The sequence below is a fragment of the Phaethon aethereus genome (assembly GCF_964289735.1).
Source record: "Phaethon aethereus genome assembly, chromosome: 14".
Lineage (NCBI taxonomy): Eukaryota > Metazoa > Chordata > Aves > Phaethontiformes > Phaethontidae > Phaethon > Phaethon aethereus.
In genome coordinates, this window is record NC_138590.1 from 15,312,250 (window position 1) to 15,340,009 (window position 27,760).

General features: G+C 40.4%; 1 protein-coding gene across 1 annotated transcript; it reads right to left on the reverse strand.

Annotated features, from left to right (window-relative positions):
* Nucleotides 1-5,669: 5,669 nt before the first annotated feature.
* Nucleotides 5,670-27,259, reverse strand: MAML1 (mastermind like transcriptional coactivator 1; the record flags this gene model as incomplete). Its single annotated transcript, XM_082005961.1, has 5 exons — nucleotides 5,670-6,661; nucleotides 8,764-8,878; nucleotides 12,827-13,096; nucleotides 15,428-16,840; nucleotides 26,891-27,259. The coding sequence occupies 5 exons, from the start codon at nucleotides 27,257-27,259 to the stop codon at nucleotides 5,670-5,672; spliced, it is 3,159 nt and encodes a 1,052-aa protein (XP_081862087.1).
* Nucleotides 27,260-27,760: the final 501 nt, after the last annotated feature.

Below are 27,760 nucleotides of genomic sequence, written 5' to 3' on the forward strand. Positions count from 1 at the left end.
AGTCCACAAAAGCAAAATATGCATCAGTTCAAAACGTTATAAAGTTGCTCCACAACGCAGGATATGGAGAAGAGACTACTCACTTTAAAGATTTTAAAACCAAAAAGCAGGGAAAAAAGGTATCATTCTGCTCATATCATTATCAGCTAAGGTTTTCCCTTAATTTTGATGAAGAGAGGGGGCAGGATATGGTTGAGCTATGGCATTTCTCTCCGCACAATCACACACAAAACCTCAATACAGAATTTGTGCACACCACCAACATGAAGTGACCAGACCTACGGTCTCTCTCAACTGGGACACAGCAAGTTCATCCTTCTGGTTTAGATCTTTGTCATCCCAAAGCCCCATCGTGACAGCTTATGGAACACTTAATTCAAACACACAATTGTACGTTTTTTGTAAAACCTGCATGTAGAATAGCAAAACCGCTCCCCTTCTCTGCAAAACACTCATATGACATGACTTTCAACCCTCCAGGCTGCTGGCAGACCCAGATTGAAATAGAAATAAAACAATTAACCTTAAAAGAACCTATTGGTGACCCAAGATTTCATCTGGGGTGTCTAGCATAAAAGTCAGAGGGGAAATGTCATCAGGAGTCTACTTCTGCTTACACCATTTCAACAAGCAATTCAGGCTTTAGAAAACACTTCCATTATAGACTTGTATCAGCCTCAGGAAAAACACTAACATCAAGGAAAAAAAAAAATCGGTTTCTGAGCAGAAGTTGATGACAAGCTGCCACCAACTCCTTAAAATCGTCACTTCAACAGGGGACAGTTTGGGAAATTTCTGTTTTACTCAATATTAAATACAATGAAGCACTTTGAATGGGACAATAAAGCAAAAGTTAAAGTAACAACTTCACAGTTCCCCACAGGCTAGAGGCAGCTCATCCTGGCGTCATTATTTATTAGTACATTTAGTTCTTTATAAGCTTCTGAAGTTACAGGTCCCCTGCTCCCCCCCAAACACCACTCAAAACCTTGTAGAGTAGGAATACATTCAAATATACTCAGATAAGTCAGGATGCACTTTGTGAGAAAATCTGAAGGCTCTGAGGTGGGGCCTTAAACACAATAGCTATATAATAAGACACCAACCTCAATGCTTGGAGAATGATCCTTCAGTGTTTGAAGACGATTAAATTCTTATTACATGGGGCGACGCTTGAAATTACAGTAACATGTAAAATAAATACAGCCTTAGCAAGAAATGCAAACACTTTGCAAATTCTTCTTTATCACTACTGCTAAATCTGTGGTTGGAGAGATCTGAGATGTTAGGTTAGAAGTTAAGACTAGATACCATCAGTTAAAAGGTGCACTTCACAAACAGGAAATACTACATAAATAACCAAATTCTTGGGTCTGCTGCAAATGGCATGATTCGCTAAGAGAACTGTGTTGAAATGTTTGATTCAGAGTAATTCATCAAGTAATAACTTGTTAACAAGAACATACTAACATCCAAACACACACCACTAAAGCTAGGCTCCTCTGGGCGCTGATGGAGCCACGGACCATCGCTTTACTTCTCTTCTATCCAAAGTACACGTAGGTGTCCATCTTAAGAGGCTCAACAATCCAGCAGGGTCTGAAACACCTATTTGGCCATTATTTTCACAACTTCTTCAACCCACCAGCTCTATGCAGTGGCTTAGGGACCTTACCAGCTTTAAGCCAAAACCTTCACGCAACTTGCTGCCAATATTTTGTTCCTTGCGCAGAAACATTAACTCCTGCTTGCGGTACACGTTCCTCATTTCTCAGCTTGGTTTTTTTGTGCAATCTGCCCATGTCAAATGTACAAAATCTTTGCCTTTTTGCAAGTCTCAGGGAAACTTATTTGAACCTCTAAGGCCTGTTATTTTGAGGGAATCTGACCGTATTTTTGGAACTCTACATTTTTGCACATATTAGGCCTTGAGTAGTTGTTAACATCTTTTTCACTAGTAACAACAACCTCCGCAGTCCTATTTCCTCACTTAAGGCCTTAAAACCGCATTAAAAAAAAAGTCCAGAAGCAGTGGGTGTAGCATAAAGCCTTGTTTTCAAAGTAAAGTGTTCTAAGGGCTTGCTTAAATGAACGTTCTGAAACCATAAGAATTGGTAAGAGGCAGAAGAAGAACTTGAGCCTTAGCAACAGGCTGACCGACACCATGTGTTGGGATGAAGGGAACCATCTCACTAGGAACACAAATGTTGAACTCCACTCAGGTCACACAAACGTATAAAGTCACACCATGTATGTTTAATACACTAGCAAAATATTTATTTTATAATGATAAAACAGAAGTGAAGGATTTCTTTTTGGTGTGCACCAGTAATTGTAGTAAAAGAATAAGGGGATTAATGGACTCTTTATACATTTCAATGACAAAAATTCATAAAGGTTAGCATCAAATTCAACTGTTCTCCATTTACAAGCATAAAACTTACCATAATACCCCCCCAAACACATATATAAAGAATTATAGTTTTAAAATCTATAAAAAGTAAAAAATATACAGTCAGAAGATCTAACTCTTATTCAAATCTTTAATATAAAATTGTAAACATTTATTTACACAAAGGAAATGTGTATAACAAAATTTTGAGCACCCTTTTCAATTGAATCGTGGTTTTTGGAAGGCAGTGGATGTTGCACAGTGACACTCTCACCTTTCCTACCCAACCAAAACCGCAGTTTATAAATAAAGCCATGGGCGGCTGGCTAGGTACAGTTCAGGGGAGATACATTTTATTGCTCTGAAGCTGCAGCAAATGGAAAGCCCAAGTGCATATATAGACAGCTACATGTTAAAGGGCATAAACGCAAAGCCCAGCCCTACCCATGCACCTATGTACATCTAAACCATGTTTTCATTTCCATTGAACTGTTTCAGCTTTGTTATGGTGATACCGTATTTCCAACAGTCTGATTGCATCATGTGGACAGGGACCAAATCCAGAAGCGAGGGCTGTTTTTTCTATCAGGTTAAACGCTGTTTGGATCCTGTTCACGTATGAAGACCAATGGGCATTATAAGCCAGTTTGCCTAGAATCACACTTAATTTTACTTCAACAGTACCACAAAAAGGCCCTGTCATCAAATCTAGATACCTTCCTGAACAAACCCTCTGGTCAAGCTGGGCAATATCCACCTTAGCTTCCAGAAACAGTGGAGGAAAGAGTACATCTGCATTTTCCTGGACATTTAGCTGGATTGCCTTTTTGGTAGTAATAATGCAAACAGCAGATGTTCTTTTCCTCCAATTAAGAAATCACAACTGGATGGATTGTGTTTTGACTTATTCAGAACAAAGTCTGTGTGCAAAATCTACTGGAAAACGTAGCAGATTTCACCACAACCTAAACAGGGAAGAAAGAAAAGCTGAATCCTACTACCCTGTTATTTCTCTCAAGTGTTTGTAAGGGGGAGGAAAAAAAAACTAGTGACACTAAAGGATGTCACTTGAAATTATGAGGTCCCAAGCACCCCCAACAGGAAGGGAAGGCACACTGGTGCAAAGTTAACCCTTAAAAACAAAAATACGGCAAACACTCCTTCCCCTGCCATTGCTAGTTTATATCTATATTCTTCTAATGACACTTACCTTGAACCAGTTTTTGGTTTAACTTAACAGTAAACCAAACTCACTAGATCTTTTCTTAGGTTGCCAGTATAAGAAAAGTTAGCATCAGTTATTTGCATCTCAACTACTTATTCTAGAAAATATCAGAAGTGTCAACAACCAAAGTCACTAACACCTTTGTCTTCCCATCCAAAGACAATCTTTACGTTATCTTTTCAAAAGCTCTACAAGGGATTAAGTCTGCTTCAGTGAAGATTTAGCCACTATTCAAGGGTGGGATCCACTGATCAATGCACATCTTTCACCAACAGTTCAACATGATACAGTATCAAATCTGTTCAACAGAGCGTAATTCATCCACACTGGGTAAGTGTGCCGGACAAACCATGTTCCATGCATATTTGGAAAGGGTTAAAATATTAGTGTTAAAAAGCAGTTTTTAAAAGTGCAAATTGTCTCATAAAGGAGCTGCAGATACAGTAAAATATTTTCCTTCTTTGAAATCAATGTTATCCTTCACTTCCCTTCACCCACTCTGGAAAAAAACCCTCTCTCACACATCTCTGCAGTGCAGAAAACTCCTGAAGAAGCCAGTCTGTGTTGAAGGAAATTGCTTTTAAATCACAACGCTGGGTTTGGTTAGAAAGTTTAAAGGAGTCTTCCAAAAAAGTGGATTCAGAAAGGGAAGAGGTATTCGTGCATTTAAAACAAAAGGTTTCAACTTTATTTTCATTTTAAAATAAAGGTTAAGGCAAGGTGGTTTGTTGGTGGATAAGGGATTTTTTTGGTAGAAAGTAAGGACTTTGGAACACTGACTGTTCCCAGTGTGGTTTTTGTCCTTTTTGGGACTGACCCCAACATATGGATAGGAGGTCTCCTTGGGCTGAGCTGAAGAACCAGCATCTGCTTCAAGGGATATTAAAGAAGTAAATCCACCAGTCTATAGAAAGATTATCAAACTCGTAACCCAGTATTAAAAAAAATAGTATTTAAAGGGGGAGACTTCCATACTGGAGCAACCCTGATACAAGTATTCTCCCAGGCTGCCTGTGCTATTATTGCTGATAAGGACTTCCCACCTCTCAGCCAAATTGTTTCTTCCTCATTTTTATCCTGAAGTGACAAAGTCTTGTGCTCATTGCATCACTGCTAACTTTGGGGAATGAACTGATCTCAAAAGTGTTTTACTTTTTACAACAAAGAAAACTAGATGAGCTGTCATGAAGCAAAGCCTTCATTTAAATACAACTACCTTTGGAAATAAGTTATGAAGAAACAGGTGCAAAGTAAATGGCTTTACAATTCACGTTAAACCTACTATAGTTTAAAAGTTCTCCCGTAAGAAATTCCCCCTTTAAACACAGCAAGGTATAAGCCAAGAACTGTGCCTCTACAACAGAGTGCAAACTGCAGCTTAAAAGACTACAATCTATTAAGACAACTACCTAGACTAACTGGCCAGGTTTTAATACTTTCTTTCATCTATCACCAGCATCGAGAAATATTTACTGTGAAATATCACTTGCTTATTGAGAGTACAGGCACATGCTTCAGCGATGGGGAAAAGAAACAATTCAAAACGTTTTGCAAGCGTACTCAGGTGCATACAGCCTCTGTTCAAATAAAAAGTCAGAAGTTTGATGACAGTACTATAATGGCATGTCAAGCTATGAACAAATAATGATTGCAAGTAATAGCTGCAGGAGACTAAGCCTTGAACACAATCTGTGCAACTATTTGCTTTCTTTCTGCACTATTACTGTGGAGTTTTATTTTTAAATAATTAAGAAATTTGATTTTAGAACACTGCAAGTGAGATTTCTGAAAGGCTGGCTAGTATGCGCACAATTTTTTTTGACCTGTTCAAGTGTGTGACTCCTCAGAAACACCAAGATAAAGCGCACTATCTCTGCAGACCTGCTTGGTGCGCCATTACCATTTATCAATACTCATTGAGAAGCAGCTCCAGTCCCTTTCCCAACCATTTACCTCTAATGCCTGCAAGTCTCCTCAATGCCACAGGTTTTTTGGTCCAAGTGTTGTTTATATTTCATGAAATAATTAAAACATAGAACCCCCACCCCCATTTTAATGAGTTCCTAACAGTTCATCCAAATCATTCATCCACTCCTCTGAAGTCCTGTTTTTCAGCAAAGAGTCTATCAGATCTGTGTCACCAGTTAAGTTCTGAAGTCCATTATTGCCTGACTGGCCACTGTAGGCAAAAGGCAGCTCTTGACTGGTTGTCCTCACAGGGTACCCTTGACTACAGTGCAGATTACCTCTGTTAGGCATTTGCTGATTTGGATTCTGGTTGAAAGCATTCAGATCTGGAACAGTCTGGTTCATGCCAGGCAAGACTTGCTGTGAGGGTACCTGTTGCTGTGTAGGTGGGTTTGTCCGCTGCTGTGCGCCTAAAGATGATGACAACATCTGCCCAGAGACGGCGGCATTCATGGAGGTCATCGGTCTGCTGGTGCTTAGGCTTACCTGAGGCATTCCTTGGGCAAACTGTTGGTTGGCCATCTTTAGATGAGTTTGCTGCATGTGGAAAGAGGAGCTGGCAGTAAATGGTCCTAAGCCACTGCTTGCTTGTGTCTGGTTGTTAATATTGGGGATACCTTGGTGTTGCCAAGATGGATTTTGAGCCCCCATAGCAGCTGGTACTCTTGCCATCTGTGGCTTAGATAAGGTTGGATTCAGTGCACCTTTATTGTGCTGCTGAGAAATACTTGAGTTTGCTAAGGTATTCTGTCCATACCCAGCAGGAACAGCAGCACCCTGGCCCAAGCTGCCTTGTCTCTGCATCGGTGGCTGTCCATTGGCACTCTGAGTTGCATGCTGGGGAACCATCTGTGTCATACCAGACGCCAAGTTGTATAATCCCCCTCGCTGAATGTTTTGCATATTGGTATACTGAGTCACCCCCCGATCCTGCTGACTGGAGCCCGACTGGAGCGGAGGAACAGAACTGTGCCCAGGTCCCATCTGAATCATGTTCTGGGTCTGAGGAAACATCCGTGGACTACTGGAGCTGGATTGTCCTAAATTACTGACCCCAGGCATGGCTGAAGATGACCCTGAAATACAAAGAAATATTTTGTGTATTAAATACTTCAGTTCAACCAGAGACAAACTAGGCTTGTAGACACTATAATCCAGAAAGGAGGTACAGCTGCATTTGTATAAACCAACCTATGCAATCAACACACAGACAGCAGTACTTTAATTAAAGTGTCAACTGTTGCTCCAGTTAGCACCTCCACCTTGTTCGCAAAGAAAGATATGCCAATGTCCTAAAAAAATCTGAATACCACTTCTAAGAGTTCAGCACCATCAATTTAAAAAACATTAAAGGCAGGACACTGATATTTTTTTGTGAACAAAGGTATACACACATACTTTGAAGTGCATGCACAATTTGCTAGGCTGTTAAAAAATACTACTTAAGTGCACATACACATTGCCAGTTATTCCATACATACACTGTGTATCTCATATCATACAACTATAGGGTTTCCAGTCCTGTGTTTTGACAATTCCAGAAGTTTCTTCTTTTTTATATAACTTTCAGAAATTTTTGGTCAAGTATCTTTTGGATTTCCACAACAAAATAGTCCCTGTTAATATGCCATGCTGATCACCAAGCACGATTTGCAAAAATAAGTCTTCTCAGCAAAAAGTCCTTTGTTTTTGTAAATTCTGACTAAAAAAGTTTCTTCCTGTAGAAGAAACAGCACCCTACCTAAAGCAAAAAAATAGAAAAGCACTGTGGAGTGTAATGCATATAATCCACACACACACACTTCTTACAGTCAACCAAAGGAAACCTACCTACATTAGTACTTTCTCTACTTTCAAATCAGAAAGTAAGCTGCAGAATTTTTTTCCTATTTTAAGATAACTGAGGAACATTGGCTCTCCATTATTAATTCTATTTTTATTCAAATATAATTTTATTCAAATATAATTGAAATTACATTGAATTAATTATCAACAAACCACACCATAAGAACACCAATGTTACAGGGGAGGGAGGGGAGGAAGGAGTCTTACTGGAACAGTGAAGCGGTAGTACACATACCAGGAGTTAAGGTGCAAAAAATAGTTATAATCATCATAACAAGGAAAAAACAGTTTTAATGATACTGATGTTCATTATAGCAAAACTTACTCTATTTCTCACAGGTGTACTACTGTATTTCTGTAGAAGAGTGTCAGGAGAAAAAAATGTTTCAGCACAATATTTGAAGGAGGCTACTGATCACTCTGTTAATTTTCAGTCAAGAAACAAAACCCAGTCATAGCTCTACTAGACGCTGCATAGTCACAAACACTGTCAGAATGAGGGTATCACATTTCTATTTGCATCTTTTCAGTATTTATTTCTGGGGAATATAAAGAGTAAGGAAATAAAACGAAAGGAGTAAGTACTTTTTTTGTACTTTAGGTTTATGAAAAGAGACAAGTGGCTTCCTGATGCCCTGTTAAGTAAGGATTTTTCAGGCAAGGAGATGAGCTTTTACTGTTCTCTAGTTCTTCCACATTCATGAAGCTACTCCAGCTTCAGGTACCAACATCTTTTATTTATCAGCGTTAATACACTGAAGACATATCAAGCTGCTTCTGCTGCAAAAAAAAAAATCATGTAGGATACTAACATGTAATGGAAACTCAAACTGCATTCCCTTCTAAAGGTAGCAGGGAGAAGAATATTAGAGACTTTTAAATTCTCTCATCCTAGTAGATGAGAGAAATAACACATCATTTACTTTTCTTTAATGAGGACCTGTGATAGATACAAGCAGTAATGACGTTAGGCTTCAGAAAAAAACCTGAATCCTAGTATCACATAAATATATGAAAGGAGAATTTACAACCTGTAAAGGGAAATGGTAGTATAAAAAGGCCTTTGGAACAATGAAGGGGCTTCAGAATTTTACCCATTTCCAAAGCAATATTCAGAATCAGAAGCTGAAGTTGTCCCAGATATTTGGGACAAGAGAAGCTGTTAATTTGCAACTGAATCAGAGTATAGGTCTAAAAGTTTTAAGGCACAGTGACGTGGAGAGATGTTGTAATAAATTAATTAAAAGCCATCCAATCCAGAAAATTTGAAGACACCTTGTTTTTTACTCCTGATATTTTTTCCACCATTATTTCAATTGCTATGTTTACTTACCTGTGAACTGTCCAACCTGTTGCTGGTACGGATTCTGCGGTTGATCCTGATATTGGGGAGGCGGTCGAGTCAGATGCCTCTGCAGCTGTTGCTCTTGCTGCTGCCGCTGTTTCTCCTAGGAAAGGCCCAATGCAAGACAATTAGAAACCAAGTCAAGCTTTCTCCAAGGGTGACTATCGTGGATAAAAACAAGCTATCTGCACACTTTTATGTGGAGCTGGTAATTAAAGAGGCTTCTGCAGCCTTAAAGTCACTTCAGACCTTTGCTCTCAAGGTTCAAACACAGTTCATTTAATCTGATGAGCGACAAGACTAGGAACTCAAGAGGACAACTCAACAAGAGGACAACAGCATGCATTACAGGTGTTATTGCAACGCACGTCTGAAGCTTTTAAAAACATTGAAAATCTGAGATGTTAGTCTCTTAATCAGTAACATAATCAACAGGCATTTTTAGCAATGCTCTAAAGACAGACAGGTACAAAAAGCACAAAAGTGAGTGTATATAAAAGAATTTACACTTTTTTTTTGCTCCTTACCCCCAAGATCAATTTATTTTAGAAACTAAATAAAAGTGCAAGTCCTAAATATCAACAATGTTACACAGAAAAGTAAAAACTAAACATGTACATATTTTCTCACCCTTGTTATAAAAAAAGAAAAAAAACTATACACAAACCCTTACATACCACAGGTTTTCCGAGAAGATTATGGAAAACTGCAGAACTAAGTTTATAACAGAAACTATACAAGTTTTGTTTCCACTCTTCAAAACCATTTCCTTAACAATGCGCCAATCAACTGTAACAAACCCTACTAACGATTCAAAATAACCTTGATTCAAAGTACCCTCTTTTTTTTTAAAAGAAAAAGCACATTCAACCCATACCTACTTTACCATAAAAACATTTGAAAAACTAAACCAAGCATATTTTCTATTAGGAACCTTTAGGGGAAAATGAAATTTAAAGCCTTGAGGGGAATATCAAGCGTGTATGTACATGCACTAACAGTACACTTTGAGATCCTGACAGTGTAAACAGCCAAAAGGTTGCTTTTACAATATAGAACATATCAGGCATAGCATTTCTGGCTCTTCTTCCACAGATATCTTCAACCGGACTGAAATTCTGAGATAACTAACTAGTATACAATGCACAACTACCTACTTATCTAAAGTTGCACAGGGCACGGAAGGGGGCAGAAATTCCCTTCCAAGGGTACTGGGGTAAAGACACAAGCAATAAACCTTTGGAAAAAAGAGACTACTGCAATGTAACAAATAGGCAGATACACATTACTACTATCCTTTTGAAATGTCTACAGCTAAGAAGCTGTTGAGACACGCAGAGGAATGAAGAGGGCAGGCTGCTTGACAGAAAGGACCTGCTACTTGCAGGACCAGTCAAACCTGAAAGAGGCTGACCACAGAAGCCAAGGAGAGATGCCATAGTTCTGAGAGAAACCAAGAGCTGCAAGAAGCTGGCTCAGAAACGGGGCGGGGGGGGTGGGAGGGGGAAGAAAAAAAAAGATGCAGACTACCAAATGTAAAGACAGCTTTGGTGTCACAGGGAATAGCACTGAAGCTATCTGAAACTGTAATTCTTCTGCAAAATAGAGATCAACTGATTCAGAAATCTTTTTGTAAAACTACATCCAGTATGACATGTATCCAAAGACATAAATATCCAATTAGAATGCTAACAAGACCTAGCCTGACTGGGCAGCACAAGGGCAAGAAATGTGGCAAATGCAATCTCCAGGTCTGTTCAGCTCCAAAGCAAAGTCACTCCTTAATTGGGATCAGAGTCCCAGTATCACTACACAGAGATACAAGATGTAGAAGTTAGTTGTAGTTACCATAACTAGGACAGGAATAAAATATTTTCCTAACACTGATATTTACCCACAGCAACATGTGCTGGCTAAGCAGCAGCAAACAGGTAGGGGGAAAAAAAATATTTCAGCACTGAGATATGCTACTTATCACCCTATTAATATACCACCAGAGACTTCACAGAGGTCTGACACGTGCTAGGTCCATTACTTAGCTAAGGAAACCTACTGAGACACAGCTCTAATAAATGTCATTCACCAGTGATGCAAAAGTACAAGCAGGACGCCAACACCCCATATTTCCTTTCTCCCCGCCTTCTTTCAAAGAGTACCTGTTTGTTAACGTTTTGTGAGAGTAACGATTAGTAATTTTTGACATTTGATATTAACACGCAAGGCATCAAAACATGCATAATTTACTAAAAAGTATTTGATTTATTTACATAAGTTTATGGATCACAGAAATCATACAGAAAGTATTATTTTATTGAAGACTTGGGCATTCTTTGTCTTCAGTCTTTGACAGTATTTTTATCAACATACGCAGTATTTCCACCACGATATTCCCTCAGCCCAAATTGTATTTTTTGCCCAGGTACCAAGTATCTTTACCAATGTTTGTACAATTTGCTTTAAAACATTGCCAAGCACATTCTTACATTTTTGTCTACATTAGGTCAAGAACTGAAGGGGCTTTTCTGTCACCTCAATCCAGTTCTCAATTTTAACTCAGGTCTCTAAGTGACCAAAAAAGCCATTAGCTAGGATTTGGCACAGCCACAGCTTCACAATACTGCAGATTCTACTACCCTGTTCCCCTCAAAATGTGCTCCCCAAACAATGTTTCACATGTTTTCAGTTCAGAGGAGAGTGTATAATTTCCTTCTTTCTTAAATAAAGCTTCTGATGGACAGTTGCTGCAATAAAAGTTAAGGTGTCCATACACACACAACCATTATATGACCTTCTCTCACCATCTCTATTTTCCAAACTATTACAGTGAAAATCCTATCTACCAGGATAACAACTCTCAACTCTAAAGATGAGAACATCGAGATTTACCACCTTTCAACAGTGCTGAAAATTAAGGAAGTTGCACTTTCCCAACTGTTATTAGTTGAAGGACTCCAGAGCATTTAAATTTTTAATTTTTTTTTTTTTTTTTTTTTTTTAATTCTCAGGGCTAAATGCAGTTTTGTTTTGTTTTTTCATTAAACCACCGGCTCTTTCTTTCTTCTCCTATTATCCTCAAAGACAATGCTTTCCATGGCTCTTCCATCCCCTCCTACCATTATCTTCAAAGACAAATCTTTTCGGCAGTACAGATCATTACACTTTTTCCAGAAGATCTGAATACCAGGGTCTCTCTGGGTCTCATGAACCTTCTTTGAAAATTCATCTTCCCCTTCCTCCATATCAGACACTGACAATTTCTCTGTATGTGCAGTGCCAGTGCCTGGAACATGCCTGCATGGACTTTTAAAAATGCAGAAAAGCACCAATGACGGGAATAAGGCCCTTTGGGCTGATTCCCAGCTGAAAGACTTGCAAAAGTTTTAAAGCTTGGAAAAGTTCACACAAGGAGCCTGTTTCCCTGATAGAGGATAAAGCAGCTTTCTGCAGTCTTATGAACAGCAGAGTTAAATTCTTTTGGCAGGATAAGATGCAAGTTGGATGCAGATGTCTAATTATTTTCCCCAAATAAACAAGTGAAAGATGTTTTAAAATTTCAAACATGAACTGCTGTGGCTCTCACAGGCAAGAAAGGCAGAGGGCACAATGAGCTTACAGAGTCCCTTGTTTGTGGCTTCCATTTTTAAAGCTCTACAAAACACATCAACGGTATCTCAACCGTATCTTTTATTTTGCTCTGATTTAATTTGCCTTTTTTCTTTCACAAAGAATTACACCATTGCTGATATGATACCTTCTCTCCATGTAGGTATTGTCTTGCATTTTCACATTACTCAATTCTACCTGTTTTTTTTCTTTTCATTCACCACAGTTCCTTGTAACAACAGGAAAAATAAGCCTCTGCAATCAAATGCTATGCGTTTGGGTTACTTTTATAGAAACATGAAACAGCAATTAAACTTACGATACCTAAGCGCCTTGCAGTTTACATTCCTTATTTTGTAACGTGATGACTATTCGACAAGATCTCAAATGCTGTTTCAGTCCAAAGCAAATCAGTGCAATGAAAGAAAAGTCTGCTGGCCCCTCTCACCTGCTCAGCCAGAAGATGTTGCTGTCTCTGCTCCATTAGGAATTGCTGCTTCTGTTGCTCCATGAGCAAGTGCTTTTGCTGCTGCTCCCTCTGCTTCTGCTGGTCCATCAGCATTTGGTGTTGCTTCATCACTGCTGCTTGCTGCTGATTGCTGAGATAAGGTGGGTTGCTGTGGTTACCTGCCATGGAGACGTTGGGAGCCTGGGCACCCACGCCAGGGCCCGGGACAGAAACGGGAACGCGAGGAACGTTAGGAGAAGGGTTTTGATCCTGCAGGATAGAAAAAGTGACCTGAGTTACAGAAAGAGGTTAGCCCACCAGAATTTAGAAACCATATGTAGTTACACAGATGAGGAAAGGCACTTTCATGGTGATGACCATGATCTGTGTCATTTTTATCATTTTACAGGGTAAGGAAGAAATACTTTATAAACAAAGTCTACACAGAGAGGGGAATTATAACACACCTCAGAAAAACAGAAATTGTCAATTATTGCTCATTGGTACATTTGCACTATTTAATAAAAATTAGATCAGTTCCTTGTATTTTGCCATCTTTATGCAATAGCTTCTTCACTTGGGAACCTTCTAACGGAAAAGGCAAAGCATGATACAGTTTTCAGTTCAGATAACTAAAGACAGCCAAAAACCCATTTAGTGTCAATTCAGAGTTAAGGTCAGAAGCTCCACAACAGTCAGGAATAGAGGCTTTAACTTCAGTCTCAAAGTACTTCCCAAACTCCAGCTCAAACAGATGCGTATAGCTCTGTGTGCTTCTGCTCAGCCAGAGGAGCGGCACCCGTCACAAATAGCAATTCAAACACACCATCTTCAGTTAACTTTGGTAGCAGCTTTTCAAATGCGATGTTTTAAATTTTCGTTATACAGAACATTTATTTAAATCCTGCCTCTTCTGTCAACATTTACTTCAGCAAGTGTTTATTCCTCTCCTCCTAAAGTTACTTTTTTTAGTATCAGAGTATTTACTATTTGCAGGTGAAGGGGAAGGCGGCTATGGCTGATCAAAACGAGTCTTAATGCGTTTTACCAGCAATTCAATCATCACCATATTCCACTGAGAAAAATAATACTACAGATAAGCCTGTTGTTAATTTTTCCGTAAGTCTGCTTTTTTTTGAGATTGGAACTTGGGACAAGCAAAAATAACATGGAACGATTATCATTCAAGATCTGACGCTGTCCTCTTTGTACCAGCAAATCCATTTGAAATTTGACATTTTTTATCATTTTTAAGCACAGTTCAGCCTCACCTCTACACAAACAAATACTACTTTCAAGTTTAGAATTCAGCTAATGGGTTTAGCTGTTAGTTCTCACTCTCTGCAGTTTCATAAGAAATCATGAGTCAAATATAGGTCATGCTGTGCTAAGTTGTTCTACATCCAAGCTTTTGAGAAACTCTCCAGAAGCATTCATCAGCATTCCTGTTAATTCAGTGCAAGGGTGGCAGTGTAGATGCAAGGTCACCCTCATGTTCTTCAGTGAGGGGGAGATGTGACATACACAATCACCTCTACCTTTCCCCTTCTTCCATCAAAATGTTGTTAGATTGTTACTTCTGCTGGCTTTTAAAGTTACTAACTTTTTGTGCCTTATGAAGCACATATTGATGTCAGATTTTTATTTGTACATCAGCATGGTCTTTATTTTTATCTGACTAATCAGATCTTTTTACAGGTTTTTGTTTTGTTGAGGGAACATATGGCTCAAGTTGGACCTCCAACAGCTTTTGCTACAAGAGCTTTAATCCTTATAACAAAGAACTTTTTTCTCAACAAGCCCTCTAGTATGGGCATTGCAGGCACATGTTACAGAATCCCAACGAGTCTATACTGCCCACCCACTATGTAAATTTTCACCTACAGCATACCTGAAGTATCAGTTATATATAAGGCCAAAAGAAGCACCATCTGGAATTTTCCTTCACAGGAAAACCTGAAGCATATTGCTTCAAGTGGACAAATATTACTATTCATTCTTAAAGACATATTCCTCTCCTATGCCATGCTTCCCAAATCCCCAGAGACTTAACCAGTAACAAATTCTTAGATTTAAAAAGCCCCAAGGAACACCCAAGAAATGAGGAATGCAGTCCCCTCTTCCATCTGTCTTCAAAAAAGCAGCAACCGAAGGATGTCTTTTTATAGTAAGCCAGCTCTGACACAAGTAGGGACTAAAAACAAGGTAAAGAAATCAAAGCTTCTTTGAGAACACTGTATAACACTACAGTTTTATAGGAGTTATTTTAGGCGAAAGTTTACAAAGCATCTATTTATCTTTGTAAGTAGCAGCTTCTATAAAGCATGACATAATTTGTTGCCCACAAAGTATATTAAGCTGGAAATCTCACATTATACCACATGACCTAGAACTGAGTATTAAAAACTGTGCCCAGCAGAAAATAGAGCCTTGATTCTTGTCCCAGCTTATTGCATATTATCATTTTCTTCTTTGAAATCATGCGGCAGTTGTTTTGAAACAATACCAAGTAGCCTGTATTCTAGTCTTACCTATCCAACACGCTCTTGCAAAACCTTAAATCTGCTACTAAACAAAGGTAACAAAATCCAGAACATTCACCTGACTGTGCGGTAGCCGGTAGGCAATGTTTCCAGACTTGGGTTTCAACAGGATCATCCCATTTTGGTCATCACTCACGTGAGACAGCGGTGCCTGCTGACGCTGTTGGATGTATGCCAGCATGGGAGACTTGTTCTGACCAGGTACTGTAACCCCCTGTTCACATTCTGCTTTGTAATGTGAAAGAGGTTTGGTGTTCCCATAGTCTAGCATAGACCCTTGACTATTCACAGGGTTCTGGTTCAAGCTGTTTTGCTGATGACCCAAAATGTTCACATGGTAATTGCCTCCAGCTCTAGGTGAGCTTTTATTTCCCATACTAGGCATCATGAGTTTCTGATTGTTGAAGTCTGGCTGGTAAACCGATGGGCTGGTAGGATTTTCCATGGTATATGGGACAGCCAATGGACTATGAGAAGGTCCAGACTGTTGCCACGTAGACATCTGATTCGTTTGGTGGACTTGTGAAGCTTGTTGCTGGTTCTGCAACATCTGGTCTCTCTTCTGCTTGGCAGCAATCTGCTGAAGTTGATGAGCAGAAGACATTTCTTTGGCACTTCCTGCACCCTTCCCAGGTAACAACACATTGGGGAGAGGCCTCTGGACGTTCTGAGAGTGGTTTGATGCCTGCATCATGGCCTGATTAGGATTTTCAGTCATTGACTGACTGGAAGGCTGAAACATAGCCTGAGAACTACCAACCGCTGGAGAAGCGGTGCTTACAGGTACAGAAGCAGCACCAATAAATGCTGGACCTGAAGAAGTGGATCTAACCTGGGGAGATCCCATCTGTTCCTGTTCAAAGGGTGCTGGGGAAAACTCAGTCTTTATGTTAATGTCTTGTGGTAATGGAGTCTGTGCAGCTGAATTTGAAGAATCTGCGTCTTTTTTCTCTTCAAAGTCTTCATTAAAGAGATCCTTCATGTCTTCATCGGGCACTGATCTATTAAGCTCCTCAATAAGTTCCTTCCATTCTTGCTCATTAAGATTAAGGTCAGGCATCAAGTTATTCTGAGATATAGAACTCCCTGCTCCAGCAATCATACATGGAAGATCATCTACAGGCTCCTGCTTCAGCTCTTTGTTCAAGCTCAGAGGAAATGAGTCATCCGCATCACCACCTCCATTCATTTGCAGGCTGGAATCTGGAAGACACTTCTTGCTGATGCCATCTAGTCCCATTGGATGTTTTCCATTAAGTTGTAAGGTATCTCCACTGCCAGATTTCTTGTCAAGATGATGGAGTGGAGACACAGGGGGCATTCCATTGGAGGAACCACCTACTCCGCCAAGACCATCATCGCGACGCAGTTTCTTGGACACAGAAAATACATCACCATAGCCATTCTGCTGGTCTCCATTCTGAGGGGAAGCAGCACTATCAAGCTTTCTTTTCACAGTCTCATGGAGCTGCTGAAAAAAAGGAAGGTTTTCGTTATTTAGTTTTATGTTTCATAGGTTAGGATTTTTATTTCTTACCAGAACATTGTCTAGCTCTGAATAAAAAGTTTTAGGAAAAAAAGGTTAAAAGAAGGTTATATTTTTGCTTTGATAAGATTTGTTCCACAAGTCATCACATGAGATGACTTCCTTACTATAACATCTTAGGGTAAACTTTCAAAAATATGTACTATATCAAATAGAGCCCCCCTTCTTCAAACACAACCAAAAGCTGCCACACACTTTGACAACAACAAAAACTTGAGAAATGGCTGTGAACTGGAATATATTATGATTTTTCCTATTCAAAATAAAAAAGACTATTTAAGGTGGTTAATATCCAAATTTTAGATAAGAATAAAAACCTGTATTTTATTTGGCCCATGTACACACAGTATAATTGTTCTGTGAGACTGCTTTATAAAGCAGTCTCACATTTAAATATTTAGAGAAAAAGAGGACAATTTTTCTTGTAATTTTTAGAGAACTATGTATATAAGTTTTGTACACAATCACATTTTTGACAGTACAGCAAAACCAGTTTGTTACTAAGCGACCACTGTTTCACATGTATGTAAAATGCAATTCAGAGGTCAGTCAATTCTGTCACAGCAGACTAAGTTTATTCCTTTCCTCCTTTCTCATAGAGTATTTGCCAGCTGCTCCTCTTTGCCCTGTGACCACCAAAGCCCCAACCAGCTCAACAGTTGGCTTCTCATAGCTAGTGAATGCACATATTCTTTTTCTTGTAGTGCCACCTAGAAGCAACCAGAGGTTACAGCAACAGTTTTACAACCAGAGTTTGAGAGCCTTTGTTCAACTTCTCTTTCCTGGCAGCATTCTTTCAAATATAAAGTTCTTTCCAGTGACCTCAAAAACATCTGAAAACAGAATTCATGCACACATCAAAGATGACTATAAACTTTTCCTTCCCTCAGGTGCATTCTGTAAAAAAGGTGGTGCTTTGCTTGTGCTGGAATCCCTACCCCAACACAGACAAACCTGTAGAGCAGAGACGCTGCTCGAACAGAGCAGTCTGCTTAAAGAAGGAAAGTTCCCATCAGCTCCCCTGACCTGTACGAGATGCCTTTGAACATCTCCGCAGGACACACGAGAAGAATCCCCGCAAAAAGCCACCGTCTGAAGCACGGTTCTCTGAACAACAGTCCTCTCAGATAGCAGAAAAACTGCTCATTAAACAAACCTCAAGACAAGTATGCTCAGTTTAATATTACTTGCAGTCTCCACAATGCAGTCCACTAACCCTTGGGGAAAACTGTCTCATCCAAGAACAAACAGGGGAAACCTCAAGAACTCAGCGCTCAAGCAAAAGGTTGTATTTAGAGCTGGCATAAATTATCAGATGAATTTTACAGCACTTGCCTGGGCAACAGCATTCTTTGATTGAAGGACAGAAGGACTGGTTCACAGTTAATTGTTTTAATTTTTTTTTTAAACAGTCCACAGTTAGCTGATCTTCAGAAAAAACACTATTTATTTAACGCTTGCATAGGTAGCAGCAAAATCTTATTTTTATCTGAGGGATAGACTGCAGCTTCACAGGAGACCATCTAGATCTTCTAGATGGTTCATGGAAATAACAGCAGAATAGTGAGATCAGCAAAAGACGTAGTAGTATGAGGAGAGGTGTACACTTGCAGAGGAGGCTGGAACTTGAATTCTCTTAATTTGAACTTTAGGTCTACAGCTTGGAGTAGCAGATCTAGAGTGAATTTTTCTAATACCAACTTGAAAGAATAATGGAAATTTACTTTTCTATAAAAAAGGCAAAACAACAGAAAGCAAGGAAGCCTCAGCTCCATCACAACACTTGGCTTTCAGCAAGTTTCCCATTGTTTACTTAATACTCCAACTGGGAAAACCGAAGCTCAAGGTGGATAAGTAACTTGCCCAAGGTCATATAATGAGTCAATCACTCAAAGTTTGGGAATGGCTCCTACTTAATTCTAAATCATTAGGGAAAAAACACACATTCCCTGAAAGCTGACATACAGGTAGTAACTTAGTTTTGTACACTGAACATATTCTTCTCATAGTTGAAGCAAATTTCTATATTAAAACAAAATGTATGTCCATTGGAGTCACTGCTGTAATTATAATTCATACAGACAACTCAAGGCAACTAGGATTTCGGTAGCATTATAGCTATAATTGCACACAGCTCTTCACAAGCTGCAAAATCCACTTGGGCTGGACAAATATTCCAGAAGTTAATCTGTGTTAAGGTCTTTGCTACTGTACCACACCAGTTGCAATATATGTAGCTGACTAGTCTAAGATTAAATCATCCATGCTTATAAGCTATACTTACTGCAGTCTGGAAAAAGATACAGACCCCTAATACCCATCATAGGCTCTTTCCGTCAATAAAAACACATAGGAGCTTTCATATCTATACAGGTTTCATAGAATCATAGACTCTTTGGGTTGGAAGGGACCTTTTCAGGTCATCTAGTCCAACCCCCTGCAATGAGAAGGGACATCTTCAACTAGATCAGGTTGTTCAGAGCCCTGTCCAACCTGACCTTGAATGTTTCCAGGGATGGGGCATCCACCACCTCTCTGGGCAACATGTGCCAGTGTTTCACCACCCTCATTATCAAAAATTTCTTCCTTCTATCCAGTCAAAATCTACCCTCTTTTATTTTAAAACCATGACCCCTTGCCCTACTGCAACAGGCCCTGCTACAAAGTCTGTCCCTATCTTTCTTAGAAGCCCCCTTTAAGTATTGGAAGGCTGCAATAAGGTCTCCCTGGAGCCTTCTCTTCTCCAGGTTGAACAACCCCAACTCTCTCAGCCTGTCCTCATAGGAGAGGTGTTCCACAGGGGGGATTTAACAGCCATAACACTCAGGTATTTGATTCTTAGTGATATCTTGACTTTAGTTGCTCTAGACAAAGTCCTCCTTTCACCTAAAACTATATTCCTTTGTCAAAAAATGAGATTAAAGAAAAAACTTTAATAAATTCACTACAGTAGGAAAATTTGGGAGTGACTCCTTCCAGTCTTGTTTTATCTCAGCTAAACCTAAGATTATTTGAAAGATTTCCTACCTGTACATGATGGCCAAGAGACTCATAGGAAAGAAGAAAATCTGCTTATCTTCTATCCGTATCAGAAAAGATTGAGCCCAGTTTGTAACCAGGACACTTAACTTCTGAATTTTAGAAGCTATTCACCAACTATACTTGCATCCTATTTCACTTTTCACATTAAAGAGAGTAAAAGCATACTGGGCTACTGTGGCAGTAAGTCTACACTGAGATTTATGCTACTGTAGTTAGCTATCTACAATACAGCCAGCTAACCAGCTTAAAACTAACCTAGTAACAGTGTTCCATTTTCTACTTCCTTTCTTCTTTCAAGAAAAGACAGTGCTATAAAAATTTGTAGGAGCCAAAAGTTACAGGTTCCTTCTCCTCTGCCATTAGAAATATATCCTGATACCTTCTATTTACTCATGCTTAATTTTGAGTAACAGAAGCCGAAATTCTCATACCAAATAAATTCATATAACTTACTCTGCAAATAATGCACCTTTCTCTTGTGAAATTCCTTTTTTATACGCATTTCTTGCATATTATCTCAACTTTTGATTTCCTAACAGAAAGAGAAATGTTAAATTCAGTTCTTCCCCAATTTGTCTGCGTCTATCCAAATAATCTCGTTTGGGGGAAAAAATAACAAGGAGCATGTTAGATACAAGTTAGACTGCAAACTATCTACATATCAAGCTGCTCCAGAGTTCTCAAGGCAAGAAAAACCTGTTCTCTTTTGCCAAAACTCAAAAAAAAGAAAGAAGAAAACACAGACAAAAGTAAAGAAAAGCTTGCTACTCACTAAGAAAAACCCCTTTAGCTTTAATTTTGTTGTCCACTATCATTCTGCAAGGCACAGTGGCCCTCTGGGAGGCTGTCCATGGTTTTCTGATCAGAATCAATCAATTTTATTTATAACACGAGCCAAGCCTTTCCACTGTCACAAAATTGGATACAGAAATGTATTCCCATTTTCTCAGCCTACTCAACTTCCCAACAAAAGATGAATCTCCAAGATCTCTGCTATTTAGCTTTGCCTAAAACTATCACTCCAAAAGCATTTATCCAAAGTATTAAAACCAATATAGGAACAGTGCAAAGAAAGGGATCTAAGCAGGTCTCAGTCCTTGGCCCAAGACAGGACAATACAGTTTCTCAAAGAGCCACTGAAGAGCCATAGGCTGCACTTCCTCCACATCAGAGCTGCATTTTATTCACATGAGCAAAACAGACAGTCCTCAACGTGACAATAAATACACTTAGCAGGAGCCAAGTCAGGCCATACTGTGGATTCCTCATATGAGGAACATAAACTGATAAAGCCCTGGTTCCATCTGTCACAACAAAAGGTGTGTCCAACACAAGGAGCCTCTGATCATATAATTCACAGTACACATTGTACTTGACTAGGACACAGGACCACAATGTTGGAGACGAATGCATGCCCAGTCAAATGACAAGGCTTCTATCGGAAAATGGACAGCGCACAAATAATTTTGATAAGCTATATTCAATCTCTGTCTCAAACCCACCAGTTTTACCACAATGATGCTCAGCCATATCATGGTCTTACTGCAGGGGAAAGCTGACAGACTTCATAAAAGCTGTCCACAAACTACCACAGAAGCTTAACAAGAAGAAATTGTAAAGGCTTTAAAAGCAAAAAAAACTAATAAACTACACAAAAAAACCTTAAAAATGTTAAAACTAAAAATCTTTTAAACTAGAAAAAAAAAAAGTTGTTTGGGTTTTTGGGGGTTTGTTTTTTGGGTGGGGTTTTTTGGGGGTTTTTATAAAGATAAAAAGATTATTCCAGGAGTCAAAACATCAGTGTGAAACACTCAATACTTGAAACTAGTTTTAGATAATAATCAAGCATGAAAATTTACTTCATGTTGCTGGCTTGAAACCAAGAAATCCTTCACAATGTAGAATTTTTAAACTAAGGACAGTCAACTAAACTACTTTTGTAAAAATCCAGTAATCTTATGATTTGAGTCCTGTAACTGAAGACAGTAAAATATATATAAAATAGAAACTGTATGCAAGTTTCATTTTTTTCTGAAAAACCACCTAGTGAACATGGCAGAAACAAAACTTAAAAAAAGTCTGGTTCTTACACTGTGCCTTTTAGGCTCCATATAATGTTCTTGTCTAGTTTTTTAAAGCATCTGTTAGAGATTGAAATATTCTTACAGGATTCAATAGAGCTTTAAGTTTTTCTATTTTATTTGGAGTAATTTTACCATTTCAGTCTCAGAATTATGTCTACAAGGATTTGTCATGAAATACCAGCAGGAGAAATATAATGCTGGCCATTTTCAAAGAAGAAACACTGTATTACTCTTGAAACATAATAAAAATCTAGTTCCAGTATGCCTCCTAGCTAGATACCAGCATTCTCACCTAGAAGGGGAAACCAAAGTAGAATATATCTGTTTTTCTGACGTGGAAGTGGTAGTATTGCAGCACAGACAAGTTCCCATGAACCAGAGCTTACAGTAGGTCCTCTAAAGACACAGATTCTCCTCTCCTGCTTGGCCAAGGACAGGAGCAACAAAGATGACAACCTCTTAAGACAGAACAACAATGCAAATATCAGAAAATGTAGTGCATGAATTTTGGATAGAAAACATAACATTTTGACTACACAACATAGTAAGAACTTTCCATTTACTGTGCATCCACTCACAGCTTTCAAAGTTGCACTCCCCCTGCAAGGAAAGCATTGGAACCCAGTGTGTTCCTGCATTCTGCTGTGTTGTCAGAACCAAACTGCTGGACTAATTTTAATTTTGACTTTTACTTTAATTCCAGAAGACTTTTGTATTTGGGTGACTGCCTGCTGGAGTGAAGAAGGGCTGTGGATATGCACATCTATAAATATCCCAAGCCTGCATTAGTCACAAGGGGCAGCTTCTGCTACAGGAATTGTTCTGCTGAATCAAAAAAACTGCTGTGCCTTCAGCTGCAGTGCCAGATCCTCCACCTCGCCTGAACTTAAACAGCAGCAGCAGATCAGTCACTCCCAGATCCTTACCATTTAGGAAGCATCACTGCATATCTAATCTAGTAAGGGAAATGTTTCAAACATACAACAATACCTCACAGAGAACTAAAAAGAGACAAAGAAAAACCTGTCTGAGTTGTTGGGCAACAAACTATCAGACCTGTCAGCAAAAACAAACACTGGTGGCAAGACTGCACTGCATTATAGTTATGTATAAATAATGTGGAAATAATTTGCTATTTTTGTGGTAAAACATAATTTCACAATTTAACACCCCAATACCACAGCTCACACAAAAATGAAGTCTTCTGAATTGTTAGTGTACCAGCCTGAGCTTCCTTAGTGGAATGTTATTAAAGCTTGTCAGTACAATCCAGGTAATCTATTCCCTTTGATTTATTACTTTAGGTCTTTTCAACTACGGAGCATTGCATTGCTCTCCTTATACTTAAATGCCTTTTTAAAACTTTCTACTTTTGTGCCTTTGCTTAAATTAGAACTTGCCTATTTTTAACGTAAAAACTTCTATTGCTCCCAAATACATGTGGCTCTTCTCTTTAACACTTGCTTTAACACAAAGCATTCCCAAGACAGGCCACCGACTAGATCTTCTCTGCCCATTCCAGAAAGACTGTTTGTGGTTTTTTGTCAGTTCTAGACAAAGCAAGCCATCCACACAACTGCTCTCAGGTGGGAAAAAAACCAGCAAGAAACAGGGAGCAGGTCTCCTTCCAAGAGACCACATCATAAAACAAGGAGTGGAGATGAAAATCCAGATCTTGCCATTCTCATTCATGTGTCAAGGAAACACTTTCTGTCCAGCTCAGTGATAGTACAGAGAAGTACAAGGCAGCCAACCTTTTCACCGCAGAGAATTTAAACAGCATATTAGAATTAACCTTCTCAAATCAGAACCTGGCAAAGAGGAAAAAAAGTGCTGGGGCCAAGTCCCTTCTCTTCCCAACTTCCCTATTTGTCAAAAATGTAAGATTAACACAAGGGATGATATGTTATCCAAACACTAAGCACCTTCTACTTTGACTATAGTCTTAATAATGTCATCTTAAACAACAGGAATACGAAGTAAATGTCAACATTTGGATTTCCCATTAAATAATGGTCTCAAAATTTAAAAAAATAGAAAGCTAATAAATTTTTCATCTTTTTCCTCAAATGAAGGACAGGCCTACATGGTGCACAAACCATCCAAGGTATTTTTGTATCAATATTGCATTCTCTGGGTTTCTGCAGCTCAATTTTTAGAGCTGCTTAGTACAAAGGCAAAGGAGGAATCTGCCCCTTCTGCTTGTAAACAAGATCCATCCAGCTTCAGGATCTAGACAGAGGGAAGAGAAAATAGCCGATTTTTGCCACGTGAAAAATCATACAAGACGTTAAGAAGGAAGCACCAGTGCTATCCTGTTCCCCATGACTATTCTAAATTTGCAGAAGATGCTCTGCAGTACAGCATATGGGAGTGCACACATTGTCCATTGTCCACACACATGGCAGTGCAGCTTCATGTCCTTCTACTACAAGCCCTCAGATGCTATATCACAAACCATTTACATTTATTTACATGAGTTGCTTTCTCTTTCAAGGACCAAAATAAATGCTTCGTTAACTTTCAACACAAACTACCAGTTTCCAAGAGAAGATTCATATGCAGCTTCATGGAAAACTCTGGATCATAACAGCAGTGAGAGCTGATATAATGCATGTTTCACCAATCTAGCAGCATTCTTTTGAAAGGAATGTGTCCAGGGTATTTTAAAACAAGATAATTTTGGTGTTAATCCAAACTTTATTGAATATTGTAAACCAAACCCACGTATTTCCCGTACAGAGCACATGCTTGGTCTTGATAACAGCTACACGATTGCTAGAGGTAAAATACCAACCTAGAGAGGTACCTTTTATGCCAAAGGAATGAAATTAGCAGCGAGGTTTTTTTGTTGATTTTTTTTTCAAAACTTGAATTACTAAGCAAACCAACTTTATACCCTAGTAACGAGGTGATGAATCAGCAGCTGCAATTAAGCTTACAGTCATGTACCCTAGGAAGGAAACAGCAGGCCAGCACGAGGAAGAGTCATTCATACACTAAAACCCTCTTCTGTTGTGTAAATTGGCCACTGGCAGCAGCTTCCTGTACAAGAAGGGCTTCCCCAGATGTGCAGTGTATTTCAGAACCTTGCTGCTGTTGAGAGTCCTCATTATAATGGATGCTAATTAGATCAAATCCACATCCAAAGCAATTTAAAAGAAACAACACCAATGAATCAAAGGCATCTTTCTTTTAGAAGATCAATATGAAGATGTGTGGTGGCAACAGGATTTGACATGCTAAAGAGCTCTGTGTGTAACAAAATAGGCATTATTCATGGATAGAGCCCCATATGCAAAAAGCCTTAGAGCCCAGGCAGGCAATAAATAGAAATCCCACCAAGCCTTTAAATAATAAATTATGAGTTCAAGTCATTTTTGTTCTGACACAAGTTTACATTCAAGATCAGCCTACTAAACGACAGCTACCCAGAAAGTTTCACAGAATCACTGTCAGGAATGCACAAGGTTTCCTCTCTTCCTCAAACACTCTTCTTTAACAACCATCTGAAGTGCTCTAACTGTGTCACAAGTATCGTAGTCTTTAGAAAAGTCAGTTATGTCCTAGATTCTCATATGTATATTAGCAAGAATAGAAACAATTCACCTGAATGACGTTTTCAGTTAACCTTGTAAATACTACAAACTGCACACATGCTGCGTAGTGCTAGTTACATTAAAGCTGACATCGATGCACTCCATGTTTCGCTATTTCACATCATGTCCAGTCATACCCAAGCATAGAGCAAGCTCTATCATGATTCCGTTTTAAAAACTTTAACTAAATGAGGTCTAAGAGGATCACATCCTCCTTCGCTTCTAGCCTGATCAAACACACATACCACCTTAAAAACATGATTTAATCTGTATGTTAACAGAGAAATGTCTCAGGTTAATCCAGTATCCCCTTTTAAAGACATACAGAGCAGTACTGTATCATTTTCATGCAGGTCACCATTTAGAAATACCTGGTTTTAAGGAAGACAGGCATTAAGGCAGGCAACCTTTAAGAGGTTATCCTACTAACCTACATTACTGACACATTAGTATGTAGCAGTATATTTAAAGGGCTCGAAATAAGTTAAGCAATAGCTATCTTGATATACAAACAGAGCTGTATGAATATACCCTGACAACCAGAAATGCTAGAGAAGCCAGAGAAACATTAAGATTTTGAGCTAAGCCAGTTTTTAATGGGTGGAGTGGGATTCCCATAGTGTTCACACCCACTAGAGCGAGTGGCAAATAAGCAGCTGCTTTTCCACCAAGATTCCTTCCAGTATATACCAGAATTAATAGACACATTATTTGTCTTTAAAATTACCACTCAGTAACAAGCATATCCTTATCAAGTGACTCCACTAATTCCTGACAACCTAAATCACAGACATAAGCAAGCAAGCAAGCAAACGAACAAAAAATCCAAAACTGCCGCTGGATTAATGCTCCCCTGACAGTTTCTGCAGCGACGTTTTATGTGAATTAGCCAGAAACATAATACACAGAACGCTCCTCTGAATGACTGTAACCATCACAGCAGGCCACCCTCTATTCCTACCACTGCAGGCAGTTTTCAGGTACTTTTCCAGCGCGCAAAGGTGACAAGAGAGAAAGCAAGACGGCCCTTATCCGCCGAGAAGCTGTAACGGAGCAGACGCGCGTACTCCGCAGAGCAACGCCGACCTCAGCCCTCCCACCACAAGCCATCACACCAACCCCGAGAGCTCGTTTTCCTTCCTCCATCCGGTGCCAGCTCCGGAGGAGAGGTCACCGTGCCAGCCGGGCACGACCGCACCGCCCACCGGCTCCCACCCGGGCCCCCGGCTGGGAACGGGCCGGCCCCTTACCGCGATCAACGTGCTGCTGCGGCCGTGCTGCTCGCCGCTCGCCGCCTCGGCATCCAGGCCGTTGGCTCCGGTCCTGTCGGCGCTTCCCGCGACGGCGGCGGCCGGCGGAGGGGGCGCGGGCGGCGGCGGCGCCGGGGGCGGCTGCCGGTGCTTGCCGGCCCGCTTGGCCTTGGCCTGCAGGCAACGCTGGTGCAGGGCGAAGGTTTGTTGGCGCTCCAGCTCCAGGCGCTCCGGGGACACGGCCTGGTAGCGGGACTCGCAGGCGCTGTGGTGCCGCCGGCAGAGCTCGATGCGCCGGCGGAGCCGCTCCATCACGGCGCTGTGCCGCGGCACCACGAACTCCGCCATGGGACAGGGGGGCAGCACCATGGACCGGAGAACGAGGGGGGCGGCCGCCGCCGTTCACCGGCTCCTCACACCGGCCCCCGCCATGGCCGGGGCTCCCCGCCTCGGGCCTTCCCCGGCCGCCGCCGCTTCTCCTCCTCCCGTGAGCCTTACCTGGGCTCCCCGCTGGGGTCGCCCCCGCCCCGGTTCCTCCCCCCGGGCCGGACCGGCGCCCGCTCCGCTCCCCCCCCTCCGCTCCACTTCCTCCTTCTCTCCCAAGGCCGGTGCCGCTTCGCTCCCCCCCTTTCTCCTCAGCCCTGCCCGGCGGCCGCTGCCCAACCCCCCCGGGGCCCGGCCGGAGCCCGCTCCGCTCCCCGCCGGCGCGGCGCGGCCCGGCGGCCGGCGCTCTCAGGCACGGGCCGGCCCGAACCCCCGACTCCCCATTGTTATCCGCGCCGCCGCCATCTTGAAATTGTTTTTCCCCTCAAGAGCCGAGTTGAGACTAAATAGGCGGAGCTTCCTGGGTGGTGGGCAACGTCACGCCGC